Source organism: Ceratotherium simum, chromosome 17 (assembly GCF_057802395.1).
Source record: "Ceratotherium simum simum isolate JZ-2026a chromosome 17, ASM5780239v1, whole genome shotgun sequence".
NCBI lineage: Eukaryota > Metazoa > Chordata > Mammalia > Perissodactyla > Rhinocerotidae > Ceratotherium > Ceratotherium simum.
The window spans coordinates 24,856,224-24,875,514 of NC_141916.1; the positions used below are offsets into that span (position 1 = coordinate 24,856,224).

Genomic DNA, 19,291 nt, shown 5'->3' on the forward strand with positions numbered 1-19,291 from the left:
CTGTGTCACCAGTGGAATAGCTACCATTTTAGAAGAACATTGGTCAGTAAATTAATACAAGATCCTATGGTTCATGATGTATTGGAAATGCTTCCTCCTTTTAGAAGAAGAAAGGTAGAATGGTTCACAATATTAAATTAGGAACAAGTGATTCTGGGTTCTTTCTATTTTTCAAGATTCCCTACAATATATCTATTCTTGGTAGAATTTATAGTCTGGCAGGGAAAACAGACATGAAACAGGTAATTACAGGCTTATTGGGGTTAAAAGTTCTGTAAGAGCCATACCTAACCTAGTCTGGGTTGACATCAGATAGCCTTCATCAGGGAAGGAGGCCTTGCAGAGGGAATGAGATTTAAAACTCAACATTGAAAAATACAGAGATGAGATTGAGGAAGGTGTTGGAGTGGGAGGTAATGACATGTGCAAAGGTCCTGAGCTGGGAATGAGCAGAGTATTTTCCAGAAAATAATATTCTCTATCTATATCATTTTTTCATTTTCTTTTGCATCATGGGAGATATTTTCAAGCTTGTCCTTCAAATAATCAATGTTATGTTCTGTAGGATTCTTTTTGCTCTTTATTGATTTTAATATTCTTGTACATTTTGCTGTAGAGAGTTTTCTGAGTTTGGCCGTTTCTCTCATTTAAAAAAATCCCCTTCTCCTTACCTTTACCCAAACATTTTATGAAATAGGTATTCTTTTACCAATATTACATGTAATAAATAGAGGTTTAGTGAAGTTAAAGAATACTTATGGTTACCTAGCTTGTAAAGTCTATAAAAGGCAGTTTATGCATGACTAGGATATAGGGTAATAGCTAATTTTCAGGGCTATTTTATTGCTAATTAGGGTATATACTAATTCTCCTGGTATCAGTATGTTTCCCACTCATGTCAGAGAGGATAGAATGTCAGATCAACAAAACAGTTTACGAAAGTCTAAAAAAAACACCCGCCCCCCCCCCCCACTGTTTTCCATTTCCTAAAACTGGAGCTAAATAAACTTGATTTCTTTGTTTTGTTTAGCAATTTAAGTTTCTGGAATTACATTAATCAACAAGTCTCTCACAAATCATCAATTCATTCACTCTTCTGTAGAATACTTATATGTAAACAAAGCAATAATCCATACCTCAAATATCAGAAGTAATCCTTTTCTGTAATTATGGACAACTTTGCTTTAAAAACAAGAATAGATTTGTTCCAAAGTTAATCGTATTAGAACGGACTAATTAATTCTAACTCTTCATTGTGGAATGGAAAGTGCCAGCCAACTCGCACAACTCCGGAGATTCTATTGCATTTTTAGGGCTCGCAAATTATATGTTTGTTTCAAATGCCTTGTTTTCCTTAAGCAGACATTAGTCTTCACCTGATTTATAGGAATAGTCAGTTCAGGTTACTTGTATTTAATGTTGCCACTTCTGAAGTGAGCTGCATCCTACATCTACTATTTCATAGAAAAGTCACGGAAAAATCTCAGAGTTTGACTATGTCAACTAAGGATGATAGAGGTGATTTTTTAAGAAAAGTTCTTTTGACAAGTATTATGGAAAAGAATTATACAGTTTTAATAAAACTTCAAGAGAATAGGATGGTATCAGGGATATAAAATAGAGGAAAAAAAAAAAAAACCCAAATTGCTGAGGTTCCGGAGAAAAGAATGGCCATGTTTGTGTATTCCTATCAAATAGCCTATTTTGTGGGATCTTTATAATTCAGAATGTATTGTGGTTTGAGAGAAGGAGGGTAGCATTTCACTAGTTATTTACTCTATGACTGCCTCATTCCAACAAAAACATAATTCTTTGCATAACATATCCTCTTTTACTTAAATTCCCACATGGAATTCATCAGACATGATAAAATAATGTACTTATTCCTTTTCAGATCTTGGGGAAAGATAGCTCTACTTTAAAAGTGTAACCAAAGCATAATTTATTTTGCAAGTCTTTGATTTTGTACTTTTGTCTATCTTTCCTAGAGGACTTTGCATTTATTAACCAATAAATATATTTCATGGAATTTAAAATGTTTTAATAAATTATTTTAGAGTTTAATAAAACAAGTAAGAATTGCTTACACTAAAGATCAACATCAATTCATCAGCTGACATTTATTGTACCTGCCACTTTGCCGGTGATGTGGGTGATCTAAAAGGTCCTTGACCTCCAGAAGGCGAGTAGACAAAGCGTGTGACAAAAGTAGAAAATGATGAAGTGCTGAAAACAGAATGAGACTCAGAAGAGTTCAGAGAAGTGAGAGATTGATATGTATTTACGCTGAACGTGAGATTGACTTAGAGCTTTAAGAATAAGTAATATTTAGAAAGCACCAGAGGAAGTGATTGGTGGAGGTAAAAGGAAGTAATATGAATTAGGCACGGTTGTGAAGTGAATATGTCACATTAAATAGAAAGTAATTATGCCTAAGTAGAGCAAAGGTTTTGTGTTGAAAAGTAACAGAATATAAGATTAGAAAGGTATGTTGACTGAAATTTAGTGGATCAAGAAAGCAAGGAAGAGCGTACGTTTTGGTGTATTACTAAGGACAATAGAGAGCCATTGTCAGTTTTTGAGCAAAAAGAAAAAAGCTATATGTTTACAATTTTTTTAAATAGTAGTCTTGGTTACAGATTAGAATAATGGAGAAGAGAAAGAATCAAAGACAACCTTGAGTTAGGGTAGGAGACACTCTCCAGTTTTGTGAAGAAGAATCTTATCTTTGAGAGTGCACTACAATGTCCAAGTTTACATTGCATTCATAGATATTGCTTATAGAGGAAATCTATTGTTGAATTCTAAAGTAGAGTCTTTAATGTCTTCTCTTATGTTACATAGTTTTGTAACTGAATTGGTCATTCTTATCAGAAATACCAACAATTTACTGCATGACTCTTGGATTCTTGGCACTGTTAAAAGAACTCAGAATTTTACAGAACAGAGACACATGGCAATGTCTAGATAAGGTGCATCAAACAAACATATAAGACCATCCATCTTTGCCCATCAACAAACCGGCTTCTTTACGACTGAGTTTAAATATTGTCTTCTCTTTGAGCGCTTACCAAACATCCCAGAAAGAAATGGCTGCTTTTCACAAATTTCTTAATCCCATCATAATTTTTATTGCATTTTTTTGTGTGTGTGAGGAAGATCGTCCCTGAGCTAACATCTGCCGATCCTCCTCTTTTTTTTTTGCTGAGGAAGACTGGCCCTGGGCTAACATCCATGCCTGTGTTCCTCCACTTTATATGGGACACTACCACAGCATCGCTTGCCAAGCCATGCATCGGTGTGCACCCGGGATCCGAACCCGCGAACCCCGGGCCACCGCAGCGGGAGCGCGCACACTTAACCACTTGCGCCACCAGGCCGGCCCCTATTGCATTGTTTTAATGGTCTTTAGTGTCTTGTAGTGTTTTTCCTGATCTTTATTGTGTTTAATATTATTTAAGATCTTCTCTGGCATTATTCATTTAAAGATGGTGTGTGTCATTTAGATTATGAGCACTCTGAGGCTAAATCAAGGGCAAAAGCAAGAGATGTTTAATGGATCTGTACTTATCTGCAACTCTTGGTATACGGTAGAAACTCAATAATATTCATAGAATGAATAAAATAGTAAATATTTTCCCATCTTCCATAAGTACTACTGGGTTGATATCGTGAATATTCATAATAATGATTACTTTTTAAATGGGGCTAACAGGGAGACTAATGAATGCTCTTTTGTTCAAAAGGTCATAAGTTAAAAGTTAGAAAAAATAATATAACATACACGTGAGGAGGAAAACACTCTTCCATGTGTGAACATGTATGTATACTCCCTGATAATATACGCTTGATACTCAATATGTGATGGTTTTGGTATAAAATGTTATACTCTTCAAAAAATAAACAACGAAGTTAAGAAACAGGGAAGTGCCCAAGATAAGCGGCCAGGAAGAGTAGAGCATATAGGTAGAACTGAAAGAGAAGATCAGTAGCAAGAAAGAAGGTACAGTTTGTGAAACGTAATACAGTTTATGAAGACCCATCAGAGATTTTCACAGAATTCAGTGTGTTCCAAGTGGCATGCGAGTGTTAATGGGAAGAGAAGAGAACATCTCGGATATGATAACAAGTCTTAATAATCAAGGCACTGAGTTAAATTGATGGCCTACACAAATGGGATATAGTATTGCAGATAATATAAAAAGGTAAATTATTCGCAAACTATTATTTTTTAATTTAAAATATTTTAAATATCTAATAGTCTGTATTAGATAGTCTAACAGTCTTTGAACTCATAATATACATAAAATGCATAATATATTATCTAATGTTCTCAGAACTCAGTATATGTTTCTAAATGAAACCAGATGTGAACAACTGTCTCAGAGGAATGAGAGGAGTTGTGTGGAATCCATGTCTTCTTTGCCTAACTTTTCCCTGGTACATATATCATGCTGAAAATTGTCAACATCCTCTCTGAGACTACATGAAGGAAACTGGTGTAAGAGGAAGGTAATATTTACCGAGGATCTACCACATATCATAAGACTGGATTAGATAGTTCATATTCTTTATCTCATGTTCATCTCCATAACAAACCTGTAATATTGGTGTTATTATCCCCACTTTATAAAAGAAGAAACTGAGAATTGGACAGGTGATGAAATGTGCCTAAGGTCATCCAGCTAGTAAGCGGCAGAGCTGGTGTTCAATGGCGGAGCACAAGCTTGTTTCACTGCATTGCACTGGCCTCACTCATAAAATGGCAACCAGCTGAAAAATGAAGTCAAATCATTGTTTTACCTATATCTCCATAGAGATTTCAGTTATTTTGTTTTTTACTAAATATATTGGAGGTTTGATAGAGAGATACGTCTTTCAGATCCATGCAAAAAACAAACCTAAACTGAATTGTGCTTTAGAAAATAAATTTTCTGCTTTCTCAATCACAGTTTCCTGCACGGAGAGATCACTGGATTTTTTTTAACATCTAAAACATACTTTGCAGTGTGGAGAAGCATATGGGATTAAAAATAGAAAGGTGATGACTATACAAAATTGAAAGCAAGTTTTATTGGATTATGTGTGATCGCAGGAGTTAGCTGCAGATAGCCTTCAATCTTAAAAGATCTAAAGCATATATGTCCCAGAAGAGTGCTTGGTATACTGTACACAATCAATACTTTTTCACAGAATAAATGGATACCTTATGATATCAACATCAATGGATGATCCAGGGCAGATTGGTAAATTTTAAATTCTCTCTAATTAAAAAATCAAAGTATATCTTAATGAAAACATCAAAGCAATGATGTTTTGATTGCTTCATTTTATACTTCTTGTAGATAAGCTTAATCAAGATAAAATAAATCAAGTGCATTCTTATTTATTTTCTAGTGCTCAGCTTCTTGTGGTAAAGGTTTAAAATACCGTGAGGTGCTTTGCGTTGACCGATTCCAAGGGAAATTAGAAGAAAAATATTGCAGTCATCTGCAGAAACCTCGAACTCACAAAGCTTGTAGATCTGTCAGATGCCCTTCATGGAAAGCCAATAGATGGAAGGAGGTACGTGATGTATTTTATAACTATATGTGTATTTTTGCATTTAAAAAGAAAATCTTAATTCCTTCTATATGCTTTCAATAACCTTGAAAGTTTTACTCCACTAAAATGTGCTTTATTTTCTTATAGTTTTTTTGCACTATGCTCTGAATTGATACTGTACAGTGTTAATACATTTGCTAAGTCTATGGTTAAATAATAAATTGGTTGCTTGATTTTTTTTTTTTTTTTTTGGTGAGGAAGATCAGCCCTGAGCTAACCTCCATGCCAATCCTCCTCTTTTTGCTGAGGAAGACTGGCCCTGGGCTAACACCTGTGCGCATCTTCCTCCGCTTTATGTGGGATGCCGCCACAGCATGGCCTGACAAGCGGTGCGCACCAGAGATCCGAACCCAGGCCACCAGCAGCAGAGGATGCGCACTTAACCGCTACACCACGGTGCCGGCCCGGTTGTTTGAATTTTTTGTGGCTGTAAACTTTACAAGAAATTCTGTTACTGAAGCCTACAGGGATACTGATGATCATATTGTTGCATGTAGTCTAACAGTAAAATATATACGATGATGTATTTAGTAAACACCTTGTTTCCACACCAAAGTCCTGGATTTGAGCTAAGGTTGCATCTTGGAGAAGGAACTGGTAAATTCTAGATGGGCTTGTAATTGGAGATTAAGAGTTAGGGAGATGTAAGAACTAGGTAGCCTGGCCTGGTCTAAGGGTAGAGTGGACACACGTTGAAAGAGTCAGCAAAAATGAGGCTGATCCATAGATGAGATTCAGGCTGAGAACTCAGTTTATAAAACAAGAGTCATCAATACCTGCCCTGGCATACTCAGAGAAGTAAGCTCAAAATCCAACTTGGGGGAGGCATACATTTGAACGTGGTTGTCAAACAAAGACCAGCTTGGGAATTACTGAAGGGGCAAAAGGCATGAATGAAGTCAGATTTGTTAACTAGCATAATTTCCCGAGGCCTGATTTCAATGGGGCCAGGCTTTCAGCACAGCCATCTGGCTGCCATCAACAGTACCTCGGGGTGCTTATCCATTTCTTAAAGGGCCTAGTCATGCAAAGGGAAAAAGAAACCTCTTTTCCGCTGATGGAACGTCCTTGTCTTTTTCTAAAGTTGGAGCTATGTCTGTTAGGAAGATAGGGGTTCAGAGAGGAGCTAGGAGAAGTGGGGTGCCCCTGGGCTCCCAAGTCATCATCATTCACTCTGTGAGGTCAGAGCCTTGGTGCAGCGCACCGGCTTTTGAGTGTCACTGAGTCAGCACATCATTGTTACTGAATAAAAAGCTCTCAAATTGAGTGAGTATCCCAGGTTTCTTTGTAGAAGAAGTCACCTTTGTCAAGTATTAAGGTGTTGAGAATTATGGTTAATATTTGACTGAAAACTAGAGGCAAACATGTCTCTGTTTTTCATCTCACCAAAAACATATGTTCTTGAGCCTTTGCTTCTATGTTGAGTTTTGGTAAATAAAATTATTTTTCATGCTTTAGCAGAAGCCATAATTTAAAAGATCTCCCATTAACCTGTTTTATTCAGTGAATGCCACTGCTACCTACTAAGTTATTCAAGAAAGAGACATTGGATCCATCCTGTCTCCTCCTCCCTTGACTCCACAGTTGATCACTCAACAGGTTCTCTCAATTCTCCTATCAAAGTGACTCTTGAATCTCCATTGCAACCACCCCAGTCTAGTTCGTCACCACCTGTTCCCAGGTGTACAATGATCTCCCTACATGCATTTCTGCCATTATATTCTTGCGTATAGTCTGAACTCTAGAAGAAGTCAAATATTATTGTGTCTCTTTCAGGGGTATGTCTAAAACCTAACCCACGCCTAGTTCTTCAGCTGTATCTCATACCCCCAAATCTTCACGACAACGGATACCTTGTTCACGAAGCACCTACATTCATATCTAGCTAATTACTTCTTACTTTGAATACTGTGATTTAGTTGCAAAAAAGACTCGCTATCTTGTAATTTCTTAGTTATTTGCCATAGTATGGTTTTGCTTAAAGTGGGGGTTTGCATTACTTTGTCTGGGCCAAGGTGTGGCAGGATGATGGCAAAGTAGCTTTCCCTGATAGGGTAAAACTCTGTAAAGGTGCTGAGCCCAGCATGTGGCAGATAACTCCCAATTCTGACATCAGGCGGGAGCCACCAGGGGATGAGAGAGGAAGTGGGAGAGATTTTTTGCTTCTTGGCCACCAGCATTCCTGTTGATCCCCAGGATTCCTCTGCTGCCGTGCAGCTGCTGCAGCTGTGGTTTGTATTCATGAGGGACACTTTTGATCCTTGACCTCCAGCCCCACAACAGTGAATCAATCATCAGTGCTAACAAATTGGCCTTGGCTCACCACCAAGTATGAAATTATATAAGATTCACTAAAGGAAAGTATTTCAGGGGTTTCTAAGATACAGATATTAATATTCAAAGGCTATAAAAAACACAGATGCTTTTGTACAGAGTCTGCTTTCTTCTCTTTGAATTGGTTTTCCTTGTCATAGACATTAGCTTCATACACCCACACAGTCCCCAAATCTCTACCAGAAACAAATGACCACTTGTGAAGTCGTCGGCTTTTGATTTATTCTATAAAAAGTACCCACATGAAGTTAACAATTGCAGGCTGTCACTGCACTACATATAATAATATAGTCAACAGAAGTGTAATTTCAGAGGTAGTTACAAGATAATCACTGGTTGCTACTTTGTTCTGACTGCATAAATTGTAACATTGCTTTAATATAATCACTCACTGTAAAATAATTTCATTTTATTACTATTTTACATGATACCTCAAATGGAAAGACTCATTTGGCAAATTGTGACCGCAGAGGTGCTCAATTGAGTTTTGAAGTAACACTCTTCGTTTGGTATTTGATATCATTTTTTTAATGAAAGGATTTAGTAATGCATTTTAATGACTGCTGCTAAACAGGAACAATTAGTGCTATAGAAGGCCATTTGTCCTCTGACTCCAGATGTATACCTTTAGAGGCAAATAAATACTAGAATCATTTAAAAAGAAAAAAAGCATCCCCCCTTCCTGGAACCAGGGGGATATTTTTTTTCATTTAATTTGTCTATTTGGGAACTCCAGCTTCATGTGTAAATTCAAGTGTTTAAAGCCAGCATTGTGCTAGATTCCCCATTGTCTCACGCCCCATCTACTTAGTCCCATCCAAATGAAGTCTTTATGCTCAGGAAAAAAAAATTGTCCAAAGTCATCACCTCCCCTTGATCATGGACAGCTTAGAAAGATACCTAAAGAATCTCCCTCAACCCTATTGAATCTGGAGCCACGTGAAATCACCCACTTGCCTGGTTCCCCTTCTCTGAGACCCATCATTTTCTTTCTAGTATTTTAAGATCAGAGCTGGGACCAAAGGTGATACATGTTCCAAAAGCTCACAATATTTGTGAGATTTGGCCAGTGCCTGCCTTTCCCAAAGTCCCTGATTTGAAAAAATAATTTTGAAGCTGTATGCCAAATGCTAGCACATTTCAATGATTTTATATTTCTGTAATTCCATATTTTCTATAATTCCAAAATATATAAATCTGCATTCTCATATTTTCAAAAATTTCTGACATATATATCTCTTTATAGTATAAAAAATGGTAAATCTTAAGTCCCACAGCCCCTGACCAAGAACCCAGTACCTCTTCATCTCTACCCCCATGTGAAGTGATGTTACTGCTAGTGAAGACAGGCTGGGGTCCGAGGACTTGGAGGATGGCTCTGCTCTGGGGCTTGGGGAGCTATGCTTCTCACTCTTTTCTAGCTAGTGCCAGCAATTCTGTTTTTGCATTTCGATGCCGCCTGGTAACCGTCTTTATCGTCTTTCTGGATACACAAGATGGCCTTTCTTTGAATAGGCCGATGCGACTAACACTCTGGTTTGGGGCATGCATCAAGAAACTGTTCAAGGCAGAAATAATTGTATCTCCGTAAGAAAAGTGAAAAAATGGGAATAGGAAGGAAGTAGCAAGGGACAGTCACTTCCTGCCACTGTGTGAGAGACTTCTGTATTCCTCACAACTGTAGGTATTATTGCATTCATTATGTACGTGAGGAAACAACAGCTTATTAAGTAGTTTGTGCAGGTCACAGGCCAGGAAGTGGTGAGGGGCAAGCATTTGAACACAGGTCTCTTTGAGCTTTTCCTACTCTAGTTGCTGTCATAATTCTTTCATTACTATCATGAGACGTTAGCTCATCCTTACATTTGTTTGAGAAAAGTCTGTTGCATAAATACAAGCTGTATATGGATTTTACACATCACGGGATAATAACCGAGGGTTATTTGATCACATATTAAATATGATGTAGTTGCTTAAATTGTTAGCAATATATTAGGCTACATTAATAGATAGATAGTGTTCAAATCTTTGGCAGTAATAGATTCTGGTCAGTTTTGGAGCAGTGCCTATTCTGGGACCCACAGTATAAGAAGTCTTGACAAATGAGCAAATTCCTAGGGACGCACAATCAAATGGTTACAACTATTCTGTGTCAGTTCCACTGTGTTCAGTTCAAGTAGGAAAAGCGCTGATTACTAGTGGCTTAAACTTAAAGAAATTTATTTTTTACATAACAAAGCAGGAAGGTTGCTGGTTTTCAGTTTGATGCAGCAGCGCCACAATGTCAGAGTGCTGCACTGGCATTTCTGTGACTCTGTTGGTCAACTCCTAAGGTCAGAGAATAGCTGCCACGGTTCCAGGCTTCACACCTTTCTCCTTTCTCACATGAAAGTGAGTTTGTATATGTTCTATGTTGGTAAGAAGGACAGATTCTGAATGGTGGGTAAAAGTTTAATGAAGAATATTTCGGCTCGGGCCGGCTCCGTGGCTTAGCGGTTAAGTGCGCGCGCTCTGATGCTGGCGGCCCGGGTTTGGATCCCGGGCGCGCCCCGAGGCACCACTTCTCCGTCCAGCGCGAGGCCGAGTCCCACGTACAGCAACTAGAAGGATGTGAACCTATGACATACAACTATCTGCTGGGGCTTTGGGGGGAAAAAATGAATAAATAAAATCTTTAAAAAAAAAAAAAAGAATATTTCGGCTCAATAGAAGAAGAGTATTTGCTAACATTCGAGTCACCCAAAGATGGAATGACCACTTTCAGGATATAGTGAACGCACCCAGACTGAGACTACGGAAGTATGGGTTGGTTTGATGGTCATTCATTCACTGTTGCTGAAAAAACGATTTCAGAATTGAAGAGAAATTGGGATTGAGTATTCCTAGAGTCTTTTCTAACTCAAAATGCTCGACTACGACTACATTATGGATTCACTTAAAATACACCATAGTTACAAATAACCAACTACAATGAAATTAAACCTAAATCCATTAATTAGAGATGATAAATAGTGCATTAAAAGAGACAAGTCCACTATTTGCATTTTAAATAATTGTCTATTAAATAGCAGAGTGAGTCAACCTTGATGGGACTATTTTTTCAATGCACATTTCAACATTTCTTTATCTCTGCTCTACAATAGCTAGAATGGCTACAGTAACTGTGGATTTGCTAAAATTCACCTTCTCCACTTCCACTGTCAGGTCTTGAAAGTGCTAGTCTGTACAGTGTTATAGTATATCTATGTGTAAATAGGATATTTGGTTGATTTTCCCTGTCTGAATTGAGTTATGCAATGTTGGTGAGTCAGTGCATTCTAATCAATGATTTGTGTTATACTTCTAATTATAGTCTCACATTGCTTTCACATTAGTTACCTGGATTTTAAAAAAAGATAAAATTTAACATGTTCATAAATATGTAGTTCTATAAAGCTATTAAATAAGAATGAGTATTTGGGGGTTAGAATTTTCTCTTGGAGGCCATTCTAGTAAGCCACTTGAATTAAAAGTGGGTGATTATATCTTCACAACATCTATGACCATAAGAGGAACTGACGGGGGCAAAGGCAATGAGTTCTGCTTTGGAAATGTTGAATTTGAGGTGCCTTTGACATATCTAAGTAGAAGACACATGCAACTTCTTGTAAATAAATGAGAATATAAACGTAGAGCTCAGGGGGTTGGAGGGTGGGGGAACCGGTACAGGTAGTCAACAGGCAGAAACTTCCAGTTACAAGATGAATAAGTACAGGGAATGTAATGTACAACATGATGACTATAGTTAACACTGTTGTATGATATATAGGAAAGTCGCTAAGAGAGTAGATCCCAAAAGTTCTCATCACAAGGAAAAAAAGATTTTTTTTTGTTTTTCTTTGGTATCCATATGAGATGATGGATGTTAACTAAACTTGCTGTAGTAATCATTTGACAATATATGTCAGTCAAGTCACTATGCTACACACCTTAACCTTATACAGTGCTGTATGTCTATTATATCTCAATAAAACTGGAAAAAAAATGAAGAGCTCAGAATTATGATCAAGGCTAAAGAGAACAGATTTAGAAATTATTGGTGCATAGAAGAAATGGCTCAGAGAGAACTCAGAGAGTTTAAAGAGAAGCAAGTTCTAAACAGAACCCTGGGATATGCTAACATTTAAAGGCTGGACAGAGAAAACAGAGTCAGTTAAGGACTCGGGGAAGGAGAAATTTAAGTAAGAAGAGAACATGTGGAACCAGAGGGATTTCAAACACAGAAGCCAGAGTGGCTTAACAGAAAGTGGTCAATGGTGGTGAATGTGTCAGAGTAACTAAGAAAAGATTTGAAAAATTTTGGTTGGATTTGGCCATTAGGGTTATTGATGACATCAGGCTAAGAAATATTTCATTTAAGTAATAAATTCTCTGTGCAAATCTAAAATCACATATTTCACTCTTTTGTACTCTTATCTCTAAAAAACTGGAAAACAAAAGTTACTTGTTTTCTTCCAAGCAGTAGGCCTTTTTCTTTTTTTTTCCTTTTAGGGAAGAGGTCCATAAGAGTTGTTACCCATGATCTCAGTGGATTTTTCTAAACTCGTGATGTGATCAAAGGACCAATGAACCACTATGGTTTATTGTATTATAGAAAATTATGTTTGTTTGATAGAACTTCTTGCTAAGCTGTGTTTTGTGAATTATTTTTTTCCAGGATTTTTTTTTTCAGGTTTAGAGGCAGTAAGTTTTCCAAATATAGTTTATTTCTGAAATTATCCCTGGAGAATGTTTGCAGGAGCCTTATTTTATAGGCTAAACATTTTCACAAGAGGTTCTGATAAGCTAAACTACATTTTAATGTACTTAATCTTGTGTCCTGCACAATGCACGCTTTAAATTATTATCATCTCCATGCAAAGGAGCTGTAATGTGTTTTGTGAAAACATTCAATGAATTGGCAAAATTCAATTGCTTAAGCATAAAATAATGGTCAATATAAGTTATGTGATATGCATAATGTTCTTCATAGGTTAAAAAAACAACATGAAAATTATCTTTCAAGTCAGTTGTTGCTGCTTATCCATACAAGATAGAAAACTAAATTTTAAAGTGCCTTTAGAGTGAAAATCCAGCAAGTCTATAAGATGAATTCAAGTCTACCAACTGTTGTGGGATTTAAAATTTTTTACATTTATGGTAAAACAATACTCTGCAGATAAATATTTACTGATGTGAAAAAGGAAATTAGTTACTCCGTGACTCCAGCAAAAATAGAGAACTTAGTGAAGAGTCTGATTTTTTTATCCTTATAATACCACAGTTGGGAACAGTGATAGATCTCCAAATATTACTCAATATGACCTCCAGTCCCTTCTAGAATAAGAGTGAATATAACAAAAACCAAACTCACAAATGAAATAAATACCCCTGGATGTTCTCCACACTTTATTAATGTTGGCATCACAGCTCTTGGTTATGGTTAAGCTCTGTTGTTATAGGACCTGGCATTCTAGAGCTGAAAGAGCCCTGAGAGTTTGCCAAGTCCTTATCCATTCCCCAGAGGTAGCACAGTCAGAGCTCAAAGTCTGGAGTCAGAAAGAACTAAGCTTCAGGGACAAATGGATAAAGAAGGTGTGGTATATATACACGATGGAATACTATTCAGCTATAAAAAATGATGAAATCTTGCCATTTGCGACAACATGCATGGACTTTGAGGGTATTATGCTAAGTGAAATAAGTCATACGGAGGAAATCAAATACCATATGATCTCACTCATAAATAGAATATAAGAACAACAATAACAACAACAAACACATAGATACAGAGATTAGACTGGTGGTTACCAGAGGAGAGGGGGAAGGAAGGAGGGTGAAAGTGGTGACAGGGCACATGCATATGGTGATGGATGGTGGTTAGTCTTTGGGTGGTGAACATGATGTAGTCTACACAGAAATCAAAATATAATGATGTACACCTGAAATATATATAATGTTATAAGCCAGTGTTACCTCAATAAAAATAAATAACTAAATAACTAAAATAAAATAAAAGAAAGAACTGAGCTTCAACCTGCTTCACCACTAACTACAGGCAACATCTCAGGCAAGTGATTTAACAGCTCTGAGCCTCTGGTCCTCAGCTCTGGTACCTCTTCTGCAGAGCTGTTGTCAGGTTTCATAGAGCTGTCCTAAGAAATTTTACAAATAACAAATCATTCTTTGTACAGATAAGAAAAATGAGATCTGGAGAGGTTAAGACAAGGTTTTCTAAGTTTACAGTTTACCCAACCAGCTTCTCAAAACATGTGTCCATTGAAATATAATCATGAATCAACAAATTAGCAAATATTTGGATCCACAAACTATAGTGGGTACTTCAGGTATAAAGATGAATACAGCACAAACTTGGAAATGATTGTTTCTTTGAGGGAGATTATGAGTATAGCGTCAAGATTTAAGTGATGTTTAGAAGCAACGTAGTAGAATAGTTTGGTAAATTTTATAGATATTAAGTATGCTTAAATCAGAAGAGAGGGTTATCAATTCAGATGGAATGGCTCGTATAATATGATTAGCTTGTCATAGTTTCCATAAGACTTGAATAGGTATTGCAAAATAAAGAAAATCTGTCTGTATATTTGTATAGATGCTCCAGACCAGACAATGTTAAAAATACTTATCGTATTATTTTCTATCTAATGCATGATATAATATCAGGTTATATTTAAAAGAAACAAGAAAATATGTCATGGCTCTATTTTGCTGTTTTTACATAATTTGATATTTGTTAGTTAATAGTTCAACCTTTGGGGCTTCTTTGTAGTGCTCTGTGACCTGCGGCTCTGGAGTTCAGAGAAGGGATGTGTACTGCAGGCTGAGAGGCGTTGGTCGAGTGGCTGAAGAAAATTGTGATGGGTCCACCCGGCCTTCTTTTCAGAGGCAGTGTTGGCGTCAGGACTGCATACAGTACCAGTGGGTGGCAGGAGAGTGGCTGGATGTGAGTATTGACAAGTCAACTTTCAAAGACAACTCTCCAATAAAAGAATGTGTTGTTCATTTCATCATTGCGTTTCTAGTGTTCAACATCATGTAAGAAAAAAGAGACACATCGGCCATTGAAGTGCGTTGATGCACAAAACATGCAAGTGAATGAAAGTTTCTGTGATCCTTCAACCAGACCTCCTGCCATCAAAAAGTGCAGGAACCCTCCCTGCAAGTACATTGTGGTAACAGGAGACTCATCACAGGTAAGGCAAAGAAAGGATGTTGTGAATTTTTGCTCCTGGAAAAAACAACTGAGTCTAAAACTTGACTCAGTTGAAACTGGGTCTAAATTTGAATATGGGGGCAGATAATGGTATGCATATCAATCTAAGGAATAAAATGGCTGACAGTCGGATGGTGTAGATAGAGCCATAGTGACACGTCTGTTAAACTCAAGGGCAGTTCTGAAGTGTCAATTGGTGCCAACCGTGAAACTAACTACTGAGAACAGTTTGGTAATCTGTCCTTTCATAGTTGCCTGCTTTTTAAAAACAGCTCTATGAGGATATAATTGACATACAGTAAACTGCATTTTTTCAAGTGTACAGCTTGAGAACTTTTGATGTATGTAGACACCCATAAAACCATTACCATATTCAAAATAAAGAGCATCTCCATCACCCCCAAAAGTCTCCTTGTGCTACATTATAATTCCTTCCACTTCTTCCTCCCCCACCCCACAGGTAACCTAATCTGTTTTTTTATACTACTGATCTGTCACTACATTAGTTTGCATTTTCTAGAGTTTTATATAAATGGAATCATATAGCATGTACTATTTTTTGTCTGATGTACTATAAGTATTTTGAGACTTAGGTTGTAGAATGTATCAATAATTTATTCCTTTTTATTGCCAAATAATATTCCACTATACAGATATCTTTAAGGCCGCTGATCTTTTCCTCTGTGATATCTGATCTGCTATTAATCCCCATCCAGTCTATTTTTTATCTCAGATGGTGTAATCTTCATCTTTAGAAGTTTGATTTCAGCCTTTTTATATCTTCCATGTCTCTAACTTTTTGAACATATTACTATTATTGATAACTTTTTAATGTCCTTCTCTGCTAATTCTAACATCTATGTGTCTGTGTGTTTACAATTTAGGGAATTTTAGCATATTAACGTGTTTGTGCAACCATCATCATGATCTAATTCTGGAACATTTTATGACTCCAAAAAGAAACTCTATACACTCTAGTAGTCACTCCTCATTCCCTCCTTCCCCCTAACCCTAGACAACTACTAATCTATTTTCTGTCTCTATGGATTTGCCTGTTCTGGATATTTCATATAAATGGAATCGTGCAATATGTAGTCTCTTGTGTCTGACTTCTTTCACTTAGTATGATATTTTTAAGGTTCCTTCATGTTGTAGCATATATAAGTACTTCATTGCTTTTCATGGATGAGTAATATTTCACTGTAGGGATATACTACATTTTGCTTATTTATTCATCAGTTGATGGACATTTGGATTGATTCACTTTTTGACTATTGTGAATAATACTGCTAAGGACACTTGCATACAAGATTTTTTGTGGACATACATTTTCTCTTGGGCATGTAGCTAAGAGTAGAATTGCTGAATATTATAATAACTCTATGCTGAATTTTTTGAGGAAATTTCAAACTATTTTTCAGTTATTGCACCATTTTTTATTCCCACTGCCAATGTATGAGGATTCCAGTCTCCTCGTATCCTCATCAACACTTGTTGCAGTCTGTAATTTTGAATATAGCCAGCCTAATGGGTATCAGTGGTATCTCATTGTGTGTTTGAATTGCATTTCTCTACTGACTAAAATAATGTTGAGCATCTTTTTATGTGCTTTTGGCTATTTGTACGCTTCTTTGGAGAAACGTCTATTCAAATCCTTTGCTTGTTTTTTTATTGGGTGATTTGTCTTTTTATTGTTGAGTTGTAAAGTTCTTTATAGATTCTGGGTACCAACTTTTATCAGTTATACAATTTGCAAATATTTTCTCCCATTCTGTGGTCTGTCTTTTCACTTTCTTAATAGTGTCTTTTGATGTACAAATGTTTTTGATTTTGATGAAGTAAAATTTACCTATTTTGGGGGGTTATTTTTACTTTAGTTATCATATCTAAGAAACTATTGCCTATCCAAGGTCATAGAGATTCACACCTACATTTTATTCTAAGAATTTTATAATTTTTAACTCTTACATTTAGGTCCTTCATCCATTTTGAGTTAATTTTTTGTATATGATGTGAGGTGGGGTCCCACTTAATCATTTTGCACGTGGAAAAAACTATTTGTAGAAAAGACTATTCTTTCCTCATTAAATTATCTATTATTGAAGAGTTATTAATGAACTCTCAATTCTATTTCCTGATCTGTGTGTCTATCCTTATGTCAATACCACATAGTCTTGGTTACTGTAGTTTTATAGTAAGTTTTGAAATCAGGAAGTGTGAGGGAGGCAACTTTGTTCTTCCTTTTCAAGATTATCTGGCTATTCTGTGTCCCTTACATTTTCATATGAATCTCAGGATCAATTTGTCATATTCTGTGTAAAAATCAGCTAGGATTTTGTTAGAGATTGCACTGAATCTTGATCAATTTGAGGAATATTGCCATCTTAATAATAGGTCTTCCAATCCATAAACATGACATATCTTTCCATTTATTTAGGTCTTATTAATTTCTTTCAAGGATGTTTTATAGTTTTCAGTGTACAAATCTTGCACTTCTTTGGTTAAATTTATTCCTAAATATTTTACTAACTTTTTATGCTTCTGTAAATGGAATTGTACTCGCAGTTTTATTTTCTGATTGTCCATTTCTACTGTATAGAAATAGAATTGATTTTTGTATGTTGAACACATTCATTGAATCTAACTCTTTTTGTGTGTGGATTACTTAGGGTTTTTTACATACAGAGTATATCAGTTGCACATACAGATAGTTTCACTTCCTTTAAATCTGGATGCCTTTTATTTCTTTTTCTTGCGCAATTTCTGGCTAGAAACTCCAGAACAATGCCGAATAGAAGTGCGGTGAAAACAGACATCCTGGTCTTGTTCCTGTTCTTTAGAGGAAAGCTTTCAGTTTTCACAGTTAAATACGTTTGCTATGATTTTTTGTAGATTCCATTTATCAGTACTCTTTGATTCCTAGTTTTCTCAGTGTTTATGTCATGAAAATGTGTTGGATTTCATCAAATGCTTTTTCTGCATCTATTGAGATGCTCTCGTGGTTTTTGTCTATGTTTCCATTAGTATGATGTATTCCACTGATAGATTTTCGTATGTTGAAACAATCTCACATTCCTGGGATAAATCTTGCTTGGTTATGGTGTATAATCCTTTTTATGTACTTCTGGAATTGTTTTCCTAGTGTTTTGTTGAGGATTTTTGCATCTACATTTATAAGAGATATTGGTCTGTATTTTTATTTTCTCATGATGTCTTTGCCTGGTTTTTGTATGAGGGAAATACTGGCCTCATAAGATGAATTAGGGGGGGCCGGCCCGGTGGCACAAGCGGTTAAGTGCGAGCGCTCCGCTGTGGCGGCCCGGGGTTCGCCAGTTCGGATCCCGGGCACACACCAACGCACTGCTTGGCAAGCCATGCTGTGGTGGCATCCCATATAAAGTGGAGGAAGATGGGCACGGATGTTAGCCCAGGGCCAGTCTTCCTCAGCAAAAAAAAAGAGGAGGATTGGCAGATGTTAGCACAGGGCTGATCCCCTCACCAAAAAAAAAAAAAAAAAAAAAGATGAATTAGGAAGTGTTCATTTTTCTTCTATCTTTTGAAAGAGTTTTGGAGGGGTTGGTATTAATTTTTTAAACATTTGGTGGAATTCACCAGTGGAGCCTCTAGTCCTGGCTTTTTCTTTGCGTGAAGGTTTTTGATTATTAATTGAATCTCTTCGCTTATTTTAAGTCTATTCAGATTCTCCCTTTGAGCACTCTACATGTTGCCTCACATATATAGGGTTTTCCATCTGGCCAGAGGGAACAGACACTATATTTGGTCCCAAGTGAGTGCCAGATACAGTGATTCCTAAGTTTTTTGATTGGTTCATTCCTTGGCCTCAGTTGGTGTCCTCACATGTATGTACACACTGGTCAGAATTCTGCCATTCCCTTGGGCTCACCCCTTTCCTTGTTCCAAGACCTGCAAACTCTCTCAAAGCAGTGGGATGGGGCAATTAAGGGGTCACTTTGTTTGCTTCAATCTCCCAGGATCACTATCCTTTATTGCCTAAGGTCCAGTGTCTTAAAAGCCATTGTTTTATATATTTTGTCCAGGTGTTTTGTTGTTTCAGGTTGGAAGGTAATTCTATTTCTTGTG

At 36.7% G+C, this 19,291-nt stretch overlaps 1 protein-coding gene across 2 annotated transcripts in view; it reads left to right on the top strand.

Moving 5' to 3' along the window:
• The window catches only part of ADAMTS20 (ADAM metallopeptidase with thrombospondin type 1 motif 20), a 180,449-nt gene that overhangs the window by 135,628 nt on the left and 25,530 nt on the right, over positions 1 to 19,291 (top strand). For both annotated transcript variants that reach the window (XM_087442544.1, XM_004428909.3), the window contains exons 29-31: positions 5,398 to 5,565; positions 14,747 to 14,920; positions 15,000 to 15,170. In XM_087442544.1, coding sequence (XP_087298670.1) covers positions 5,398 to 5,565; positions 14,747 to 14,920; positions 15,000 to 15,170 — 513 coding nt within the window. The remainder of the gene's footprint in view (positions 1 to 5,397; positions 5,566 to 14,746; positions 14,921 to 14,999; positions 15,171 to 19,291) is intronic.